General features: G+C 40.3%; 1 protein-coding gene across 15 annotated transcripts in view; it reads right to left on the reverse strand.

Annotated features, from left to right (window-relative positions):
- The window catches only part of MYCBP2 (MYC binding protein 2), a 187,214-nt gene that overhangs the window by 123,255 nt on the left and 39,710 nt on the right, over positions 1–24,249 (reverse strand). For 14 of the 15 annotated variants that reach the window (XM_048493684.1, XM_048493683.1, XM_048493685.1 and 11 more), the window contains exons 6-18: positions 23,283–23,525; positions 23,093–23,164; positions 22,065–22,161; positions 19,148–19,221; positions 15,593–15,731; positions 14,986–15,062; positions 12,969–13,173; positions 11,424–11,588; positions 9,561–9,719; positions 7,913–8,117; positions 6,356–6,501; positions 5,181–5,282; positions 1,202–1,309 (exon numbers count right to left, since the gene is read on the reverse strand). In XM_048493684.1, coding sequence (XP_048349641.1) covers positions 1,202–1,309; positions 5,181–5,282; positions 6,356–6,501; positions 7,913–8,117; positions 9,561–9,719; positions 11,424–11,588; positions 12,969–13,173; positions 14,986–15,062; positions 15,593–15,731; positions 19,148–19,221; positions 22,065–22,161; positions 23,093–23,164; positions 23,283–23,525 — 1,792 coding nt within the window. The remainder of the gene's footprint in view (positions 1–1,201; positions 1,310–5,180; positions 5,283–6,355; positions 6,502–7,912; positions 8,118–9,560; positions 9,720–11,423; positions 11,589–12,968; positions 13,174–14,985; positions 15,063–15,592; positions 15,732–19,147; positions 19,222–22,064; positions 22,162–23,092; positions 23,165–23,282; positions 23,526–24,249) is intronic. The other variant, XM_048493690.1, reaches the window with a different exon arrangement.

Consider the following 24,249-nt stretch of genomic DNA (forward strand, 5'->3'; position numbering starts at 1 on the left):
ATACCTCTCCAACGTGTATAATTTCAATATGAATGTATTTACTAATTGTAGTAAGTGTAATTGATGCATCTACATAGAAATTTGAATGAGTTCCTACTTAAGAGAACTGAGAAGTTACAATGAGAGAATACTATTTGTATGGCAAAAGTAACTGAACAGAAGTCCAGAATATGAACTGAAAGCAAGTGGAAGGCATACTTTAAATATTATAGCATGTAAATTAGTGTTGAGTTTATGTTTTACTAATATGATTTTAATGTACAAAAGCATAAATCAATGTATATTTTAAGAAGTATATTAGTATGAAGGGACTGCCAAATTTCTGTGTCAAATTCACTTTTTCCTTTCTCTTTATTATACTTTCAATTGTTCAATTAGTTATTAATATAGATCCTTTTTTTCTTCTCTCCTTTCTTTTTCCTGTATTATGTTTCTATTCTGTGAAAAAATATTGAAATATATATTTTTAAAGCTCAGCCAACAGATTGCAATTGAGGGCCAGTTCTTGAACACAGGGGAATTTTACATGGCAAAAGGAGATTTAACAACTGAACAACATCCTACATTACAAGACAGGAACGAAACGAAGGCACACCTGTTATATTTTTGTACAGTCTGGGAAAGAAGAAGCCACAAGAGATGGTCAGTTTCTTCTGTTTTTCCAGACTAGTGTCCCTTCCTTTTATTCCTACCTTGGATTGCAGAATGAAGGTCAGCTATTACATCTCCTTTTGGCATGCAAAATTCCCCTGGGGTCAAGAACTGGCCCTGAATTCTAATGTGTCAGCTTAACTTCTGGAGTTCCCATTCAGTGAGGACTTTATTGGTGGTTCTGAGATTCAGAATTCCAAACAACCACAAATAAGGGAAACCTGATACTTTAACTTCTAGCCACTTATAACACTGGAAAGGATAATATGTCCTGACTTTTACTTGTTTTACTATTAAGAAAATAAAAAGCAATGAAAAACAATGACATGCATTAAAGAAAATTGAATTTTTTTAAGATGCAAATTTTACACATTCTTACAGTTCAGACAGCTCAACAGTGAAAATGTGTTTTCTTTCTCCTCAGGCTACAGAAGTTTAGCAGAAAGAAACAGTTAATGTTGCGCACTTCTCTAATAATACCCAGTGGATGGGAAAAATAACTTTAAGGATAGGTGTAAGTCAACCCCAGTCAATAAGGAAGACCAAATACCTTTGCTCTTGTCCTGTTTATGCTTTAGCTGTGGAGGATGGGGTCTTACTCTGGCTAGAGCCTGTTCTCGGTGGTTCATAAAAATAGGACCAGGAAATACAAGGGGGCCTGAGGAGAAAATGTTTTGCACATGCATAGGAAAGCTCACAAAATGGAAACAGCACGTTCAACAAAAAAAAATTAAACGCATGAAAAATGATGCAATATTATTAAACAATATTCTAATCGCCTGAGATGCAATATTCAGTAGCAAGTATTTCACAGTTTTAGATAAGGCACTAAAATTTAATTGTAATCCAAGCACATATTAATTATCTGACACAATTACACAACAATAAAAGTATGATGGTAACTGGCACTCCAATGTGATTGCCCTTATCAGTATACTTTCTTAGCAAAAGCCATTCTGTATCAAGCTAGATATTTATTTAAAATATTTGTAATTCCATTCTTTGCACTGGAATTGGAACACAAAGCAAATAACAATCACAATTAAAAAAACAAATCTAAAAGCTCACACAGGATAAAACAAATTCCCGTAAAAAAACCTGAGAATTCAACAATTCAGCCTTTCAAGAACCATCATAGTCGCCCTAAATAACTAAGCCCTTACTGAACGCCATAATAATAGGGGATCACTTCAGAGGGTAGCTGCGTTATTCTGCAGTAGAATAACTGCAGCTAGATTTGAGTCCACTAGCACCTTAGAGATCAATAAAATTTTTGCAGTATAAACTTTCAAGAGTCAAAGGTTCCTTTATTTGATAGCCGACGAAGATAGCTTTGACTCTTTAAGGTTTATACCCTGAAAATGTTGTCAGGTCTCTAAAGTTCCACTGGACTTGAATCTAGCTATACGAATAGGGGATCTCACACCTCTCAGGAGGCTGTTCCATAGCAGATGATATGCAGATGATACAAGTGCCTACATGTGGTGGGACTGCAGCCGATCAGATGACATCTGCATGCTGGATTAATGTGGATCCCATACGTATAATCTCTCACCTAATTTTAAAAGTTATCACTCACAAGATTCTCAAACCTACATATAAACATCTGAACTACAGTGCTTCCAGATGATTCAAAAATTTTAAACTTATTTGTTAATAGAACTAAAGAACCACTTGGGCTAAAAGTACTACACACACACATTTTGGGCAAACTGCATAGGGTTTGTACCCAAGCTTAATGTAGCAGACTTGAACAACACGGAAATAGGAGATGAGGAATATAATGAAATCATTTGTGTAAGAGTGTTTTATCTACAACTGAGAATAAACTATCTTTGTGTCTAATAAAATATTCCTTAGAATAGAAATATTTACAGCTCAATATCCCACACCCTGCAAAGTCACAGACATGACTAATCCCTTTCCTTGATACAAGGCAAAGAAGAGAATGTGAAAACCAAATAAATGTTTACATATTTAATTTTTTTAAAGTAAAAAACACTTCTATCTGAGAACTAATTTCTACTGAGGAGTCTTCTTCCATCACATGAAAGGTGCTTTCACTGGAAGAAGATCCCTCTCAGCAGAAGGGAAGAAGTCCTGGGACTGGAAAAGTACATAGAGAATAGAAAGGTGGGGGGTTGTGAACCTGAAGCCAGAAATATAGCAAATGCTCATACAATGGACGGTAGTCAATAGGACTGAATAACTGCAGCCTTTACTCAATCAGTAATGTGAACAAGTCTACAAATGGAGCTGTGACACAGATATGAAGTATATTTCTATCTCTTTCAATCAGAGGCACATCCACAAGTTGGTCAAGGCATACTATAACTCATGTCATCAACTCAGGATAAGTTTTTCTGAGCAAATTGGAAAATGGTCTGAGCTGAATTGTACAAACTACTTTCTATGAAACAAATCTTACGTTCACTGAAAATACCACATACACACAAGCCTCTGAAGATCTATCAAAGCCAGATATTACTGAATACTGGCAGCTGACTGTGGGTTTTTTAATTAGCTCAGAGAAGCTTTTACTGCCCTGATGACATGAGTTATTCTATGCCTTGACATACTTGTGGATATTGGGGAACTATCTGTATCACAGCCCCATTTGTAGACTTTGTTCACATTACTGATTGAGTGAAGAGTGAAGTTTCAATGGACATAACTACCATCTGAATAATTCAAAGGCTATCCAACTTTTTTTTAAAAGAAAGAAAAATTATTCTCATTTGATGTTTTTACCAATATTGTCAGAAAGGAAAGTTTTTGCCCAATATTTTCAGAAAGAAAAGGGAACACTAGAAAGGCAAAAACTATCAGTTCAAAAGCTTCACTTAGACTACCTGGACTAAGGAATATTGTCAGCTATACCACTAGTTTCAGTTTCTTCAGCCAAACACACATTCAGTGTTGAATGAAATTGTATTAGACATAGACAAATGAAAATGATTTCTTTAACCAGAAACTTTAAAATGAAGTCACTGGATTTAGTTCACTCATAATAATTTGAAGTTTATTAAAAAAAATCCGGGAATGCTAAGCACCTACTTAGTGCATGAAGAGTAATATTAAATTCCGGTCCACCCAGTTTCATATAAATTGATTTCTGATCTCTACAGATAAGAAGTGCTGGTCCTTGGAAGCCAGAGTCTTGCAATACATTAGACCAGAGGGTAAACTTATATGTACTTGTACAGATAATATAAAATATACCTGTGATTTCCACACAAGCACATTTTATCTTAAAAATACACAGAAATAGGTTCCAGTCTCTCCCACTCACCCCTCTTAACATTTAAAGGGGAAACACAACTGCCCGCATTCGCCTAAAATACTCGGCATCAATTTTGTACTCTGGTATCTATACCCTGATATGGTTCCAAGATATTTAAAAGATTTTATGCTCAACCTTAACAAGCGACATTCATGTCTTTGCCGAGAAGGGAAATCCTTTGAGGATACATAAAGCCTTTTGGCAGGCTTCTTTACTGTAATGCAGGGGTGTGCTCTGCTCCAAGTTCTCTTTTCATCTGACAAACCCATTCACTTCCTGCACTTTGAACAGCTCACTTTTTGCAAGTCAAATGCATCTGTGGCACCACAACTCTGCTTGTTAAGAATCAGAACTCATCATACAGGCCTCAAGAATTATGAGGCAGACAATACAAATGGCTGAACAAGTCATGCCAGCAATGCCTTTAGGTCCGTGGTGGCGAACCTTTGGCACTCCAGATGCTATGGACTACAATTCCCATCAGCCCCTGCCAGCATGGTCAATTGTAGTTCATAACATCTGGATTCCCAACTCCTACACATGAAGCCTGCTGGGTGACCTTCAGCTACTCACAGCTACTCTTCAAACTCTCTCAAGCCCCACCTACCTCATAAGGTGTCTGTTGTGGACAGGGAAAGGGAAGGTGATTGTAAGTGGCTTTGAGACTGCTTAAAGATAGAGAAAAGCAGGGTAAAAAGCCCAACTCTTATTCTTCAGACATTAAACATGGAAACACATAGGCCAGCGGGAAAAGTTCATTCCTCCTTGGACATTCTCTAATAGGCTTAAATGTTGCAATACTTCAGCAGAAAAAATTCAAAGGTGGCCTCCAGCTAGAAGGTGTGGTTATGATACTATCTTGAGCTGAACACAGACTTGAGATGATTACCTCACTACAAAAACCAATTGCTCCTGTCTGCAGGTTTCTGTATACCATTCAGAGTTATCCTATTTTGAAAATTCATCAACACTTGGGAGTGGATTGTTCACTCTTGACTGGAATGCATTTTCATCTTGGAAGAGTTAAACACCAAATTATACTTCAGGAAAAAACAAGTCCCCCAAACACCAAGAAAGCAACACCAAGAAAACAACAACAAAGCAACATTGTTCACATAAAATTCATTTTCACAATTTATTTTTCACAATTTATTTGCTAACTTGTTAGTCTCTCTAAATTTCTCAGAATACTATTGATTCATCAAGGCTGATTTTTTAGGAAGCATTAAAAATAGATCTTGCTTACCTCTCCCTTCTTCCAACCTGTGTCTCCTGTTCACCCGCTGTCGTTTTTCTTCTTGACGTAACTGGAGGTGTTCTTCAATATTAACTCCAGGCACAGGGACAGCTGTATCAGTTCAGAGGCAACAATGGTCAACACATCTACATACTGTTATAGCTCAAACAGGCGTTTACACAAAAATGCACCTGTATATGATTTCTAAAACACTTTCAAATGGAAGAACTGAACAAAAGACACTACCAGTCATTTGTCTCGAAAAGAATGTAACTGAAAATTTAAAATGTGAGGTCTTTACTATTCTCTATTGTCTGTGAAAGTCACATCTTGAGTTCTGAGTGAAAAATAAATGTAAAATTAAAATAAAAAGTAAAAATAAATAAAAATAGAGTAAAAATATTGTTTTTCTTCTAGTCACAAAGTCTGCATGACTGCTCTATCTCATACACACACAGAATTAGGAAGGCACTGGTTTGCCATAAAATCATTAATTATGTGACTATTTTATTAATAAAATTAAGTCACCATCATCAACAGCAATGTCATTGAAGCACAAAACAGACTTCTGGTGGAATGGGATTTTACTCTGATTGAGCCCACGAGTGCTCCCAGACAACACATGGCTGATAAGAGATATTCTGCTGGCTAGAGAGCAAGATTTTCTTAGCTTTTGCCTTCCCACATACTGGGGATCTTAAAATTTGGCAGGTGGACTGCAGAAGTCTGGATTCAGACCCACCAGTTCTGAAAAAAATTGAATCAACAGTGTGAATTACTGCTCCCCTCCCCCCTTTTTCTTTGTTTTTTTCCTAATTAGTCTTTCTCTCCTTTTCTTATCTTTTCCCTTTTTAATCTTTTTTTGTTTTTTAATAACTGAAGCACAAGACTGGGCAAAATACATGAAGGAGATAAAAGGAGATTCTGAACCATATTCTTGAAAAGCAAGCAAAATTTTAAGTTTTGGCAGTTGTAAGTTGGTTTGGAGTCAATTTAATCCCCAATTAAGCCTGTGCGGAAAGTCCTCTGAGCTACTATCAGGAACTATGGTTGACAAAGAGGACTGGTTTTAACATCAGCACCGAGCCAGCTCTAGAAAGAGCCTGATAATCAAGTTATCAGGAAACAGTGGAAGTGAAACCTTTCCCAGACGGTTTCACAGATTCCAGTTTTCAATCACTTACCTAGCAGAAGGTCCAGCGGTATCATCTCTTTCACAGCATCCAGGATTCCTCTCTGCCTTGCCTCCTGGCCGTCTAGTTCTCTAGCGCAGGCCTTGCAACACCCACACACAGCACAGCCAGACTCTCCAGAGCCACATCCACAGATTCTTGGGGGGGGGGGGGGATTAGAAAAATATAGATATTCACAACTCTGATTCATGGAATTTTTCTAAGGTCAGAATCATAAGCATCTTATTTCATCATAACTACATGTCAAATTTTGTGAAAAATATGTCATACTTTCTATAGAAACCTTTCTAGAAGACCAAGGTAAAGAGGTTTCTTTCTTTTACTGTACCAGAAATCACTTCTGTCTCATGAAAGCTCATGCTGTTGGTCTTTAAGTGCCACTGGACTCCTGTTTTGTTTGCAACAATAGACTAAAATGGCCACACCACAGTATACTTATTGCAAGCTATGTATACAATTAGTAACGCCACTCTTGACTATCTTTTCACATCCCCACCTGAAACAAATTTAGATGTTAGACACTCTCTACCCCCATCAGAATTTCAAGAACATCAGAATATAACACAAAACCAGATTTCCTTGTAGTTTATACTGAAGCATACATGAAAGATGATTTTGAAATGTGAGTCTGTCTTCCAGTATGATCTTTTTAAAAAGAGAAATACTAAAGATTTGACATCCACCCACAAAGCTACACTCTCCTGTATTTCATTCTCATTGTTAAGTTGTTTACAAACCATCAAGCCATAGTTATCGTTGCTTCTGAGAAGACAAGTAATTACTTCCTCCAACAAAGGATCTTTTCCCCCAAATAGCTAAGTTTTGAAAAGTAGAAGTATTTTTTAAAAAGATTCCCTACAAGTATAAACATCCATAAGATTCCCTGTCATGTTACCAAATAACTGAAGTGTGTTCTTGAAAAGTTTACTCCAGAAACTCACTACACACTGCCACTAAAGACCTGCCATTTTTCATCCTACCCAATGAGCACGTAAGCATTCGGTATCTACTAATCATAGGACTCTCAACCAGTGGAGCCTACATAATTCTTGGACCTTGGTCCTGATTGTGGCTCTCCGTCTATGACTTGTCCTAGGGAAAGTAATTTCTCAGATTAGGGTTTCTTTCAATCTACCTCTTACCTCAAACAAAGCTGTGAACTGAAGATACTTGAATAAATGTAAGTTTTTCCTTTTACATTTATTTCTTGGGAAGTTTCTATAAACTGCACTCACACACATTACTGGGCTTGTCCATAATTAACTAAATTCAACATATAGATCCCACCTACCTTCCACCCGGGACCTGAAGGTACAATAGAAAGCTTCCCCAACCAGGCACTGGTCAGACCCATTTAACTATAGCAATGATGTATCAGGAGTCTTCCAAACAATGCTTTTAAGCAATTATGGGGTATACTTTCTGCCAAGGAATGATCAAACTTGCAGGCAGCCCCACTATAGTAACTGTGACAGCACAGGTCAGCTGTATTCCATAAAAGCTTTTCTACAGTGTTTCCAAGGCAAAGTATGAATGATTTCTGCTTACCCTCCAGGGACTCTGTCAGGACGTCCACTGCTAACACAACTTGCTCCGTAACCAGTGCAGTCCCCACAAACAGTGCACACCATGCACTGCTCCAGCTTCCACTTATGCATGCCTGGTGGACACATCATAGACTTCTCATCTTTGTCATCAAGTTCCTCTTCTAAATCTTCGTCCATTGCTGTTGCCATGTTCTCAACTCCAAAGGCTAGGAGAGAACCAGAAACAATCCAGGCCAGATTCTATAAACCAGCACAGCGTTACGAGATTCATACAGTGGATCTAAGTTTGGAAAGCAATAAACCTGTAACTGCCTGACAGGCAGAAAATTGCTATATAAAAGTCAGGTGGCTACTTACATTGACAAAAGATCTGATGCAGAATTTGATTAATTCTGACACCACTCTATAGGCTCTTGGGGCTCTCAATAAATGGACTCATCTAGGATGAATTCACCCTGACTTGGATGGCTCAGGATGACCTGATTTCATCAGATACTAGAAGCTAAGCAGGGTTAGCTCTGGGTGGGGTGGGAAACCACCAAGGAATACCAGGGTTGCTACAAAGAGGATGGCAACGGCAAACCACCTCTGTCGTCACTTGCCTTGAAAACCCTACAGGGTCACGATAAGGCAGCTGTGACTTTACACACACAGGATGAAACTCATCTAAATATTTAAAACACTTGTATCATTGATGTTTAAAAATCTGTAACCTGCCTTTCTCGAGGAAGATTCAAGGCAGCTCACAAAAGAGTACTCCATAACAATGAACAAACGCACAACAAAATTCCTAACAGTAATACGAACTTAATCCAGCCTAAACCCCCCATCCTGGACCACATGCTCCAATTCTCCCACCGCCTATCCAAAACCATAACTGGCAAGCACTACCAAACACAGCCTCACTCCTCTTTTAAAGATCAGCAATGAACAGTCTTTTCTTACGTCCACTGGCAGAGTATTCCTCAGCAGTGAAGCACACTCAAGAAAGCATAGGCTTGGACCAAGAAGGACTATGTCCTTGAGGGAGGGGGGATGATCATAAGCAACAGCTGACTAAGGGAATGTAAGGCTTATATAGTTCCCTTTAACAAGGTTTTAGTGTGGAAAGAAAAACTGCAGAAAAGAATGAGGCAGGAAACTGAAAAGTTTACACAAAACAGCAGGATCAGGTAGCAACTGAACTGGGGAACAGAAGACTGGGAACAGTGGCCAGCTAGGATGTCAAATAAGAACTCATTGACACTATAATAGATGGACCATGAAAAGCTAAGGCAAGAATTTTAATAAACAGCTGAGCAATCCAGGTGCTCACCTTTACAATGTAACAAGGGTATGAGACCAAAGTTGACCTATTTGGACTATGATATTCAAAGAAAGGGAAGAGCTACACTTAAAGCAGGAAAGACGGAAGGACATTCAGAACATTAACATCTTCAGCTCTGTGTGTGCGTGTATTTGCGTGCATGCGTATTTGCGTGCGTTCGAAAATGAGGACATGAATGGAAAAAATCCCCTATAAAAGCACAAAAAAAGTGAAATGGAAGACATGGGTGAAAGGAATGGATAAAATTGTCCTTGATAATTAAGTTCCACGAAAGGCAAGCTATAGAAATACAAAAGAAGGACTCTACCACAAAGGAACTGACCTTTCCCTCCCTGGCTCATGGAACCAGTGTCTCGTCCACATTGTCCTTTGTTATTCACTCCAAATGTCCACACTTCTCCATTCTTCATTAGCACACAAGTGTGAGCTTTGCCCATGGCTACCTGAGTTGCAAAATGGCCTTTCAAATCAGTTACTAAACCTGTGAGACAATACACAAAGGAATGGTAAGCATCTGTCCAGAAATCTGGCATATTGTGATAATATATATTAAACATTTATATCCATCTAGAATTATACATCAAGCAATACAAGAATCTGCAGAATCATTTTATCATTAAAATGATACAAAGATAAAAGGAAAGATAACAGAGATAAAAATAAGAGATAAACAAGGTCTGAGAATGCAAATACACATGAAAGGCAGAACGCCTGGGAAATAAGTATGCTTTCACCTCGTACTTGAAGTTCAACAAGCTGGGGACCAGGAAAAATGGTGCAGGGGAGGGGTGTCACAGAACAGAGCACCCTAGAACCAGCAGTCACTAATCTTTATTTCTGAAAGTGGAGACACACACTTTCCTAACTGTTTTTAACCAAGAAGCCAGGTCATGCGATAGCAAGAGATTCTTTAGATACCATATTGTTTAGGGCTTTACAGGCACTTGAGGTTGAGCCCAAAAGCAGATAGGAAACCAGGGCACAGATCCATCAGAATGTTCCCCGTAATTTACACCAGCAAGCAGCTTTTGTTGCAGTGTTTTTACTGACTGAAGTTTCCAAGTCCAGCAAGGACATGATAATGTAACCAACCTTGATGCAATCAAAGCATGGACAACTGTGGGCAGATTATCCATCTCAAGGAAGGGCTGCAACTGGCAATATGTGCCATGGAGGAGAATTGCACCTCCATCTGCAGACACAAATGTAATATGTGCCCAGTAGGACAATCCAGTCTTTTAGGGGAGGAGACATACTGTCTGGCCACAGTACTAATTGAAAGCACCTCCATCTTATCTGAACCAAGTTTCAATTTGCTGCCCTCATCCAGGCTATTAGCATCTTCAAACAACCATGTAGAACACCCACAGACTTAACTGACTTCATTGAAAAGGAAAAATAGATTTCCATGTCATCAGCATATTGATGAAACCTTCATTTTTGGTTTCCAAACAAAAAGGTAAACTGGGGTTTCTGTTACCAAGCAGAAGACAGACCTCAAAAGCACGTAGCTACACAAACATAATCAGAGAACGACTTCATAGTGTACCACAGATGGTTAGCCTCCATTCCTCTAAGAGAGAAATTTCAAGTGGCCATTTAGGTGTAAAATAACTGCAAAGCAATTACATACCCATCCCTTCCTTGGAGGAATTATGGCAGTAAATGTAGTTCTCCCTATTCCATTTTAGCCTCAAAAGAAACCCAAAAGTTACATTAAACTGGAAGACTGATTGATTTAAGGTCAAGCAATGAACTTCATGACTGAATTAAGATTTTAAAATTAGGTCTTAGTCCAGCCATTAGATCACCTAACCCTGGGGTGTCAGACATGTGCAGTGGCCCCCTGAGGGGGCTTATTAGGCCTGCGAGCCAGCTGAGCAAACCCTCCCACTCACCATGGCAGGTCAGGAGCAGGGGAGGATTGTTTCCACTGGCCTGAAGGCCTATTAAGGCCTCTCAAGGCAGCCACCTCACCCTGCTGCGGGCTCACCAATCTGGGCACCTGCCCCTCTCCCCACACCATTCTGGGGCCAGTCAAGGTAGCTACCCCTCCCCCGCCCCCAGGGCCTGGCCCTCGTAACAAATTAGTTCAACATCCTTGACCTAACCTTTATGCCAACCTTACTATCCTGATCAAATTGCCAATCCTACTTGTTTTAACACACTTCAAGTTTCAACTTACTTGTGTTGTCAGAATAAATAGCATCCTTTCCAAACATGTAGAGTTCTCCATCTTTTGAAATGACTGAACTACTCCCATTATTGCATGAAGTATATACCACAATCTTTCCTTCCATTTTGATTATTTTTTTTGGCTTATACGGTTTACACTGCCGCCTGCTTTTGGCTACAAAGGAGGAAAGAGAGAAACATTACAGAGCGTGACTTTTAACAAAAAGCTGAGTGTGTGCTAGGCAAATGTTCAGAATTATCACACTGTCAGTGGTATTTGTTTGGTAGATGTTCCACAACAACTAGACACAATGTGGGTAATGGATACGCATTTTTCCCCTCTCATGATATCTACTATATTTTCCCATCTGTCCTTTTGCACTAAGACAAAGAAAAGAGCATGCCAATGTGGAAGTATATCAACTAATTTTCCCCTCCCCCTTTTTCAGAGTTATGCAAACATGTTCGAGGATGCACTTAAAGGTAACAAAAATCTATAACTATAAATCGCTTACATTTCTTTTAATAAGCTCAACCTCCCAAAAATATAAGACAAGCAGTATTATTTATTTAGAAACATCTGTATGCTGCTTTTCCACCAAACTTAGATCCCAAAGTGGACATCAATCAAACTATTAAAACAGAGTTTAAAATACTAATATCTATAAACTATTTAACGCAACATAGAGAGCTGCCGGGTGCCACCTAGGTCCTTGCACCCAGCTTTTCCTGGGGCACAGCACCCAGCGGTCCTCTCCATGCCAGGGCCATATTCACCGGCTTTGGGCCTGCCGTGGGCCCGCCAGCAGCCACAGTTGCTGTTGCCTTCACAGAGAGAGCTGCCAGATTCCGGCAGCAGCAATCGCGCGGGGGCTGGGGGGGTGGGGAGCAGCTGGCTGGCTCCCCAGCTGGCTAACTTGCAGCCTGGCTTTTGTGACATGATGCCCAGCGGCTCTCTCTGTGAAGGCAGCAACATAACAAGTATAGAAAACAGAATCCACAAAAGCTGGCAAGTGCGGCCTTGGCATGGAGAGCCACTGGGCTGGCTGGCGAGCATGGGGGCCCATCCTAGGAGCCACTAAGCCTGCTGCTGCCTGGAGCCAGTTCTGTCTTTGTGGCGCCTGTGCGAGCCGCCTCCTTCAGGTAGCCTGCAGGGAGGCAGGGAAGGGGGCCCAGAGCAGGTGTTGTCCCTGGGCAGCATTTCCCCCTGATATGCCTATGTTTGAAAGAGACAGAAATGTACTTCATTGCTAACCAACTCTTCTTTTTTTTATGCAGTGGCATTATTCACACAAACTAATGCAAGTTTGTTCGTACCACTGTATTATCTAGTACTTAAATTAGTTGTACTGATATACGAAATAAGTATGTATACTGGAAAAGTTATTCACAGGAGAAGTGCATCCATGTTCCAGGACCTTAGACTGAGATATAACACAAAGGGAGAAGAGTGATAAACCCTGACACAAAGGACTGGAATAAAGTATCTTCATTTTCATTAGCATATCTCTACTGGCTATTGGAATAGGCATAAACATATTACTGCCAAACCTACTTGATTCGCCATCCTCCCCTTTACTTGCAGAGCCTGTGAAAAATACACTTCCATCCTCCGCAACAAGCAAAGCATGTGAACCATCATGGCCAACGGAAAAATGAACAATCTTTGGAGATTTGGTAATTGGCAACTCTACCCATTTTCCAGCAGAAGGACCACCTTGTTTGATTCCAAGGCTCTGGTATTTTCCGGTATAATAAATCTAGAAAACAGAATCCACAAAAGCTACATGATCATCTAACACACAGTACAAGAGTCAGAGTGAAGTCATATAATTTCATTGGCGAAAAGAAAAAAAGAACTTGGCAAAAGTTGAACACTAAGAAGAACTCTATTTTAAAAAGCAGCACACCCCCCCCCCCCGCACATACACTATAGTCCATGTACCCCCCTCCCAATAGCTCTTAGGGGTCAGGACAACGCTCAGAGACAATGCTAGCCTGCAACGAGGATAGGAAATCAGCAAATATGCCCACCAATACCTTAGGTGAGCCAAACAGAAGAGCCATTCTGCTTGCAGAAGGAATTGGACCCAGCTCCACCACTTTATATGTTATTACAGGTACACACTGATTTGCTACATGATCAAGTTTTTGTTATTTGGCAAAACTAGAGGCATGCACGCAGATGCTTTCATCCTGTGAAAGTCTGTAAGTACTGAATCACAGGGCTAAATGACACTAGTCACATGCAGCTTTTCTTTTCCTTTACAAAATGTAGTTGCAGAGGCTATCATCTGAGAAAGGTCAGGGGCTTCCTTCTGGCAATGTGTTCATTCAAAAGCCCCCAAACCCCACATTGGTTTTCTACTGCAGATCTTAGCTTCCCCAACTGCATTTTGTAAAAACAGAAAATGCAGAATACATGATGTTAATAAACTGAGTGGCACCCTACAATTTCCTGTTCTTACAAAATCTTGGTTCAGGCTTCAGGCCCACTGTAAAATAATAAAATGGAATTCAACTGTGCTGTGTCTGTTCAATGAACAGACCACTAACCTTTAGAAACTGACAAGAAGCCAGATTTGGGAGTAAAGTATCGTTTCTAGTTTGACTTCCTGAGCTACCAAGGTCACAGAATCTCAGCTCCACATTCCAAGCAATTAAACTGATGAAATTATTGTTGTGTCATCCTGACAAGGAAGGATTTACAGCTATGGAATAAATCCTACCTTGTTATTCCATCTTGTGCCTTGAGGTCACAGGGTTGCCTGATACCTTAGATCATCAGGCGTGGATATGATTGGTCAATGGGTCCTGGCAATCACAAACCTTCTGCCCATAAGGATTGGCTGCTCAGTCTAGCGCTTGTGCTTCCCTGGACCTTGCTACAGATTCCTGGATTCAGTGTACTGGACCTTGACAATTATGGTTGATGCCTAAAGCTATGGCTCCCTGACACCTTGGGATTTTGTTATGGATAGAGTGGCCACTGAAACTGAAGGATACAGCTGGAATTGAGTAACATCTTGCTTTGAATCTTGCCATTGAACCCTATTATATTGCTGTGTAATTAGTTCTTACTGGTTTAAGTTTTATTATTTTATTCCTCACTGCTAATGTTCTTTTAATCTATATTCTTGCCCGATTTTAAATAAATTTCCTTCAATCATATTTGGAAATGTTTTGTCTTCAGGTGGCTTCAATCTAAATCCAGTCCTGGACCGTATGGCTACACCCTACGAGGTTAACTATTTGGTGAAACTCATTCAGCAAGTGGTCTACCTTGCAGGGGTGAGTTTCTTCTTTGTACTCCTAAGAAGGTTGGAAGTTTGCCCTTTGGCTTCTGACTGTGGGATAAAAAAGGGCTGGTGATAGCTTACCAAGCTGGGGTTTGTAGACCTCGGGGTTTTAAGTATCTTGTTTGGGGCCTCTTGTTCCCTACCAGAACTTGTTCCCCACCTGGCACAAAACTCAGGATCATAGGTATCTGGGCCACATATGAAGTTATAATGTTTCTAACAAGTGCTATCATGAAGTACCCAGTAATTATACATAACCAAGATTTCCAATACCTTTCCACTAGCCGTTTTCATTAGTGCAAATTCTCTTCCTGCACCAAGAATAGCTGATTCCTCATCAAACCCTGTACCTGAGTACAAAACCACAATTAGCCATCAATGTTTTTCAAAATATAGGTGGTATGAATTGCATGCTCTAAAGCACCACAGTTCCCAGCTGTACATAGTTCATATCCATTCAAGCATTCAAGTAGAAACTTGAATGAAGTGCTGCATATTTTCAAGTGAATGTCACTAGCAATCACTGCAAGACTGAAAACACTGAAGTATCAAAATGTAACAATTCTAGCCATAAGCAAACTTATATGCAATCCTCAGAACATTAAGCTATGAAAACTGGTAGATTAAAAAGTAATCATTAATTGGCAAATAGTAACTGACATATTATTTGCAGAAAGTGGTACTACGGTCTTACACACAAGGCAAATATGACTTGTAAATGCACTGTATTACATTGTGCAATTGTGTCTGTGTGCAACAAACCTGCCCATGACTACAACCCACATTCTCAGTCTTAAATGTTATCTTCAGATATTTCTTCACTCTTATGGGTTTTCATGCAAAAGTTATGAAGATAAGAGTAGAAAAAGCAGTGCCTTACTGATAATGTGCAAGTCTTTCTCCAGATCAAATAACGAGATACCACATGCATGTAAACATTTTCTGGCCAGCTTCAGCTGCAGTTCTTGCTGTAGTACAGGTTTTGTACTTGTTGCAAATATTCGAACGACAAAACCATCCTGCACCAGAGAAAATATCAGTTTCAAGCACTTTAAAATTTATTGACAGGGAAAGACAAGATCATTCTATCTTTTCCAAATTACACGGAGAACCTTCTTCAGCTCTTTATAACGTGCCATTTAATAAGACACATGAAGGGTAAGGTAATTATCGACCTAAATAAGGATATGAATGCAACAAGCAAAATGACACACTGTTGAAATGTTAGACCTACAAACCTAAAGCACTTCCATATTATTTCACATATGCTCATCTCCCTCTTGTCATTAAATATTAAACTCTCACTAGATGTAACAACTGAAATTTATAAAACCTGCGCCCATGTTTACCTTCAATTTTATATGAAGAAAACAGCTTTAAATATTTGTATCTTAAGAAAAAGAAACAATGAAAGGATGATGAATTTCACCAAATGGGCAGTGAGGAATTTTGTGGAAGTCAGAGGGACAGCAGAGATTTTTGGGACAGCAGGGGGCCGGAGAAGGGATTTCTGGAGGAACTATTGTGTGAAAAGTTCTTGGGGCAAAACACTGGTGGTACAGCCCAGATCCAGCTGCAACAGCCTCTGGGAAGCAACCAGCCCTGCCCCGAGAAGCATTGCTCTGCACTGCCTCCAGATGCTACTGCTGGCTAGTGCAAGTGGGGCTGGGTTGGGAAGCAGCAGCGGGGGGGGGGGGGGGGGGGGGGGAGAGGAGGTGCCAGCCCTCATCCGTGTGAAGCAGCCCTGAAGGGTAAACAGGCGGCTGACTCTTCCTTGCAGGGAGTTGCCCAGGCCATACCCTTTTGGCAGCAGTGGCTGCAGGGCACAGACCAGCTGTTAGGGGAACCAAGATGCTCTGGTTGGGTTCCTATGGCAGCTTGAGGTTGAGGTGACTGGCAGGTTGGGCAAAAGCAGGGGGAGGTTGGCTTGGCACACACACCCCTCCTGATCCTGGCCAAGGAAGGGCTGCTGGGGTTGGTGGCCTCCTGTGTCACTCAGATCCCTAAAAAGAGGTTGGGAGCAGGTCACAATGAAACCCTCCTAATACTCTCTCACCTCGGTTGCCTCTGGCTTTGCAATTTTATTTTATTTTTAAAGAGAATGTTGGGTGGGCAAAGAGGCAGGAGCTGTCAGATGCAGAGTGTTCTGCCACGTAGGATTGGGAACCTCCAGACAGGCTTGAGAATTTGTCATGTTCGAATTCAAAATTGCGTAGTTGTGCCAGAATGTATGAACAAAGGCTAAGTTCTTGTAACCAGCTAGGCAGGGTTAAAGCTATTAATTGATTTCAGCCTGATTTTAATATTGATTTCTAAATTCATGCAACCTCACCATGAAATCCAAAGATTATGCTTAAGTACTGGAGTAGGCAGGGTTTTGTGTGGTTTTTTGGGGAGGTGGTCAGACAGTAAAGCATGTGAGCATCTAAGGATGCCTTTCAAGCAGTTGGACTGTTAAAATCATGAACCAGATTCTGGGAGAAGAAAGAATTGTCTTTTTTAATAGTCAGCAATATATCCTTCTTCCTCTTCCCCTTCTTCTCCTATCAGAGTATCCCACCTTCCCATTTGTCCAGTACAGATAGACCAACAACCAGGAACTGCTGTAACGTAACTGTATTTAATGTATTGTTGAAGGCTTTCACGGCTGGATTCAACTGGTTGTGGTGGGTTTTCCAGTCTTTGTGGCCAGACCACAGCCACACAGCCCAGAAAACCCACCACAACCAACTAACTGTATTTAATTTATTTTAGCTCTTTTTGTACCTCCTCTCTACCCAGCTCAGGGTTCTCCATGCAGCAAATGTTAAAGACGATTGGGGAAGTAAATGGCAAACCATCAAGTAAAAAAGCCAGTCTGTCTAGTAAACATTGTCATGAGATGTCACCCCATGAATCAGTAATTGCACAGAGGTACTTGCACAGAGGACTACTTTTATCTTTACCTTTTTAGATGGAACAAGACTGATGTAATATGGCCTCTGTACCTTTGCTGTCTTCTGGTTTAAGGGGCTCAGGGATGTCAGATGGGGGGTGCAATGTCAGGGCTTGCCCTGGGCACCATTTTCTGTAGATACACCCCTGGCAACAGGCCACGGATGGCCTTCTTCCCCCCAGAGAAGCTGCCAAAGATGTTGAGCAGCCAGAACACACACACACTCTCCTTCCTTCCAATACCCTTTCATATTGCTAAAACAGATCCGTAAACTGGTTTACTTTTACTCAGTCATGTTTTTACAGTGTGTTTACATTGTTAGAAGTGGTTTCGGATTTGTAATAGACCTAATACCAAGAAAGAGGTGTGTCTGAGTGTGGGGGACACTAGAATGTTGTCTGGGAGTCCAGGGGGATAGCCCAAAAAAGTTTGGGAATCACTGATTTAAACAATGTGTTTCAGGTCCTGCAGTCTGAAAGCATACTATGTTTACAAAAATCTTACATGCTGCTGCTAAATAGCAGTTACATTCAGAACTCATTGTTCAGGAAATCAGCAAGAACTGAAGCATTTTCCAGGAGTTTAATTAGGTGGCAAAACAAGTTAAATTATTAGTTAATAAAATGAGGAATCCCATTTTTAACATTTGCTCTTGTCTGCATCAAACAGCAAACACATACACAATCTGACACCAGACGAACTAAAATGCTATCAAAAATCTCAGAGCTTCTCACATGCCTTTCACCTAGCTTCCCAGAATCCTTCCTGCAAACAACTGAATAAGTGTTAAACCTATCAACCAAACTGCTGAACTTCTAATTCTGAATGCAGAACAACATTCTTTAGAAAAGACTGAGTATTGGATCCTACCACCTAATATGTCCACTGTTGGAAGAAAGAAGGTAATTTCCCCAATTCCTCACTCCCACTGGTGACCTGTAACTCTCTCTCTCACAGTTGCTGAGGGTCTTACCCTCCCAGAAGTACATCAGGGTATATTTTAGGCTACAGCAGGAGTGGAAAGGTAAGATCCTTTTGCACTGCTGACAGAAACACTTCTAACAGTGAAATTTTTCAGCAGGCACCAAGCTTAATAGAGCAATCCTGTGCAGCTACTGAGAATCAGTAGGCTTGCATGGCAGTAGGTCTGCACAAGACAGCCATACAAAACAGGACAATCAGAATGAAGGTAACAAAATGTATGAGATCAGAGATTTGCAAAATCTAGGCATCCAGCTATGTAAAAGAAAAGCAGCTTTCTGGTTTCAATTGCAAGGGAAAAAAGAAAATTAACAAAAAAGAAAAGAGCAATGCAATGTGCTTATTTCAACTGTCTTTTTACAATTAAAATCAAGATTTAATGTTATAGTACTTGTTTCATGTAATAATATTTCTATTTAAAATGAACTCTAAATATTACAGAAGCATGTTGAAGGCTATATTTCTCAACTCTTATAGAATTCACCACCAAAACATTATAAGAAAAAGAACTTGACTTACGTCTCGTGAGGCTGCTATCTGATTAATATACTCTCCATCAGTGAAAAGGATGTTCTGTCCTTCAGTCTGGCAATCTGTGTAGAACAACCAGTGTCAACTCACATCGGGCAATACTTCACCCTCCAACTTTACAAAATTCATTCATAATCATAAGTGAAGTTCCCAAAAGAAAATAAATTTATAGGATGAAAATGAATATACAGAAAATATGCCAACATAATAGCTGTGTTTTAGCCTTTTATAGCAAAACCCAAGAATCTTATGGTGCCTAAAACGTGTTTGATCTCGTTAAAGTGCATAGACTTGCTTAGCATATAGAAGTGGCTTCAGGGCTGATCAACCTTCACTAATACTTCATAACATAACATAGGATCCAGATCTCTGAAATTACTGCTTTAAACTACATTGCATGTTTAAAAAATACATACTTCAATTACCCCACACATGTTTACCAAGGAATCCCTTCCAAGAAGGCAAAAGTATCAATAATAAACAATGTATTTCCAAGGATAATATTCCAGTAACCATAATACATACTTTAGTAACATACTGCAGGACACAATGAAATAATATACAGCTCATACATATATATTTTTCTAGATTTCAGGTAACAATGTTAAGTAGTAACAGTTTGATGTGGGAATTATACTAGCTGTAATTTGTACAGACATAAAATATAATCACTGGATTTCTTTGTGTACAAACTGAACCTAGAATAATATAAGAACATATTAAGCTACCATATACTGAGTTGGTACCCTTGTCTGCCACAGTCAGTCTTGCCTCCTCTGACTGGCAGTGGGTCACCGGGGTCTCTGCTGGGTGGGCGTCTTTTGCATCACCTGCTACAGCACCTCATGCTTTTAACTGAGCATGTTGAGGATTGAACCTGCAACCTTCTGCATGAAGAGAAGGTACTCTCCCATGAGCCCCTCTTTACCTAGAGATATATTTGTATTACAATATTGTACATCTATATTACCAATTTATAACTGTTAATACCTGAACTCTAAAAATGTATGTGCTACTAAAATAGTAGCTTCTATGTTAAACATTAGGAGGACCATACACAGTCAAAGGAGGTCAACTGCAGCCACCACCTTTTGGGGTTCTTCCTCAGTAATGTGTTTTGGAAACCAAAATGTTGCTGTTAAGAGCATCAAGCCCAGTGGCCACCAATGTGCCAAGTAACCACCACACACAATTTTCATGTTCACAGACTGCTACTTGGATCTCTAAGACACTCTAGGCCTTAGTACAGCAGCATTGCTAACAAACCTCCCATACAGGACAGGACAGAAGGCTGTCTGCTCAATCCTGAACACATTCCTCCACCAGGAAACCTCTCCTCCTCTCTCCCTCAACCTGCTCTCATGCTTGATGCCTAAAACTCCTACATGGTACAATTCTCCCCTCCCTCATTAAATTCTCCAGTGTCATGATGGCAGCATACGAGACCATTTTTGCCCATTCTCTGCTCAAGTGCCCAACATGAGCTCTTGAGACTTCGGCAGAGACAGTGGGGCTCTGCTTATTCCTGGTGTATCTAGCCTGGTACAACCCATGTCTCTCCCTACACTCCCTTTTGTCTCTCCCTACACTCCCTTTTGTTTGCTGCACACCAACATCTTCACTGCTCTAATACCTACATGGCTGCACATTACAAAATATCTGACTGCAACAGCCAAGGGATCTGTGAAGCAACTGACAGTAGTGTCTTTCCAAAATTACTGTGTCACAAGGCACACCTCTCTGTGTGGCTGAGCGCACTTCACTGGGAGAAAATAAAAGGAGTATTCAGTGCTGTGCTCCCCAGTCAACAACATGCTGCAGTTGCTTTACTCTGTGTCAACTTTAACTAGATCGAGATTGGGACACGACACCTTTGATCCTTCATTACAGCATTCCACAACACCTACAGCACAGGTCCCATTCTGTCACATAAAAACTGCTGCCCCACTGTCAGTTACATGATGCATTTCTAGGTGCTGGGATTCCATATACTAACTACATAGGTGGCAGAAGCATTTATATAATGCAGTGGTCCGTGGCAGCAGAAGGCAAGTGTCATCTCTGGAATTTCATACAAACTTGGACTTCAGAGAAATGGGATTATTCATAAAAGATTGATCATACCATGTTTCTTCCTTCTCTCCCTGGTTTAAGTCAGCAGAATACGTCACTTAATGATGTGTTATATTTTCTGTTATGTAATAGCATTTTCTATTGCTATGTATGGGTGTGAAAGCTGGACAATGAAGAATGCTGACAAGAATAAAGTAGATTCCTTTGAATTGTAGTGTCGGAAGAGAGTGTAGTGGATACTGTGGACAATCAAAAAAGACTAATAAAGGGGTTCTAGATCAAATCAAGCCTCACCTGTCCCTAGAAGCTAAAATGGCTAAACTGAGGCTACTGTACTTTGGTCACATTATGACAATACTACTCAAAAAAAGGGAGGGGGAAAGGGATATGGGCACAGTAAAAATCCACCACATTCTCTTCTCCCGCATTATGACAAGAGTAACTGGAAAGACAACAGAAGTTAAAGGCAGCAGGAAAAAAGGAAGGCGCAACATGAGATGCATTGATTCTATAAAGAAAGCCATTGCCCTCAGTTTGCAAGATCTTAGCAAGGCTGTTAATGATAGAATGTTTTGGAGGACATTGATTCACAGGATCACCATGAGTCAGAAGAAACTTGATGGCCGTTTATACACACACAATGCCTTAAAGTCCAAGGTTCATTTAAAAGGATATGCTCTTGTAAGTCAGTCAGGAATGAGAAATGTTCTCTGATTCAGCTGCTTCTAAAAGGCTAGCGAAAATTACATTGGACAGGTCTGCCAGTCTTCCCATTAAAGAACCCCATAGAAAGGAGTATTGCTTATCTCCTTGCCAATCTACTTTCCCGTACCTGGCAAAGTTACTGTGCCATCTTGCTCCAAGGATTCAGGATTTATTCTTATGGCTGTCATGCTGTGATTGTTCACATCTCTATATAACAAGTAACCCTGTTAAAAAGAAAATATAACCACACAAGTTTTAGAACTGCGCTGGCTGTATTTTGAAACTGACTTTTAAAACCTTTAATTAATCTCTGATCATGCAGAGCATGCATAAACATGCATTTATGCCCATTCTACCTTTTAATAAACTACTTAAGCTATGAGCTAACACCAAAGACAATTCTGACGGCTTAATATATCCACAAGTGGTACCGTAATATCCCCATGTATTTCTGTGTATTGGAAATGCAACATATTGCAACAACCATTTCATGAAATGGCTTAGATCTGCCAAAACTGTTCACTTTATTTATAGCTCATGGCAGAATGGTTTTCATCAGTGGAGTGGAACTTTTTCATCTTCCCCTCCCTTTGCAGTCCAAAACACCCCCTGATATTCTGTTCCTGGAAGGCACAAAACCTCCAAGGAATGAAAGGGAAATCACATGGGAGTGGGGAATTGTTGAAAACCATCCACCTTCTGCCCATGGAAACACTCCATGGAATCTGATCCCATGGGAAGAGTTGTAAGGGCAAATATGCATACTAGAATACTAAGAACATTTAAATGTAGCTATAAACCATAACTACCAGTTGCCTTTAAAGGACTCCTTGCCAGAAGGAAAGAGACACCAGTAATCTTCTATGACCTTCTATTCTGCAACATTCCACACCGTCTCCCCCACTCTCCATATAGTAGCTACCAGGACTCTGATGCTGCATGTACAGTTAAGCACCAGAGTACAGAAGAATGGCCAAGAGCAATGATATCCGAGTCATAAAATTAAAAAGCAGGAAGAGCTAAGGCAACAACAGTTTCTTTACATGTACACCAAAATAATTAGAAAGTTATATACATGGTTTTGTTCCATGTTTTACTGTAGGTTGGTTCAGTGCAAAATTAATCCCTCTGTATTGATTAAAAAATTTCTCCTACCTGAGCATAACCCAACCATGACTTTTTCTCTTTTCTGTTTTTGATGCGTGATGTAGAGTTGTATATATGACCCTGTAATGTAGAAGAACAACTAGTATGACAACTGTTCTAATGAAAAAAATCTGCACAATACAGGTTTTATTATCATTTTTAAAAAATTTAATCGACTTCAATCCAAGTTCAAATTTACCCTGACTGTTCCACTGTATCCTGAACCAATTTTGTAAAGACCGTCTTTGCATAATAAATACAGGAAGTAACCATCGCTCTGAAGGAGACACTGGTCATCTTCATCCACAGAAATGTCCTTGAATGACCACTTGTGCATTAGGGCTGCTTTCTTAATTCCATTGCTAAACCAATCTTGAATTTGTATTTTGCCCACCAAAACTGCCTGAACACTCCTCTGCAGAGAATTTAAGATAGTTGGCACCTAAAGGAAGAAAGCATAATATACAATTGTCAGTTATTAGAAATGTTCAACTACCAACATTACGCAAGAAAAAATCTAGAACAATTACCATAAAGTCAGTAGCTGTCTACACATTTAGTCTGATAGTCAGAGTCAACATCTTACAGATTAATGTAAAATTTATTTTATCGAGTGTAAGAAAGAGAGGTTGCAACTTGGTCAGTACCATGGGCTGCATTTGTGTGCTACAAGCTTCTATCCTTACTGAAAATTAAGGTTAGAGGCCCAATGGAATGTACCACCATTCATTTTCCCTTTCCCAAAATATTATTCTTAATTATTCTGATGACAAACTACATTTTTTCCTACAAGGCGGTGCTGAATTTTTCAACGGTTTCCTAAAAGGGAAATAAATACACTTCCTAATAGTGCTGTCAATTGTAAAACTGGAAGTCATTCCCAAAGTCATTCGTGTTTCAAATTTAAAGTGATTTAAATTAGTTCTCACAATCAGCGAGAACATTTCCTGCAGAGGTGGCGTGCTCACTGGGACATGGAGGGTCACAGGTCCCTGGGTGCACTCCAGCTGGTCACGTGGGGGGGGGGGGCGAAGAATCGCCACGGCGCCCCTCCCCTTGGGCCCACCCTGCCAGGCTACTCCTTCAGCCAGTGGAGCCACTGCCAGCTGAAAGAGCAGCCTGGTGGGACAGGGCCGAGGGGTGGCCTGTAGCAGGTTCCCGCAGGC

This window comes from Sphaerodactylus townsendi, linkage group LG04 (genome assembly GCF_021028975.2).
Source record: "Sphaerodactylus townsendi isolate TG3544 linkage group LG04, MPM_Stown_v2.3, whole genome shotgun sequence".
Classification (NCBI taxonomy): Eukaryota; Metazoa; Chordata; class Lepidosauria; order Squamata; family Sphaerodactylidae; genus Sphaerodactylus; species Sphaerodactylus townsendi.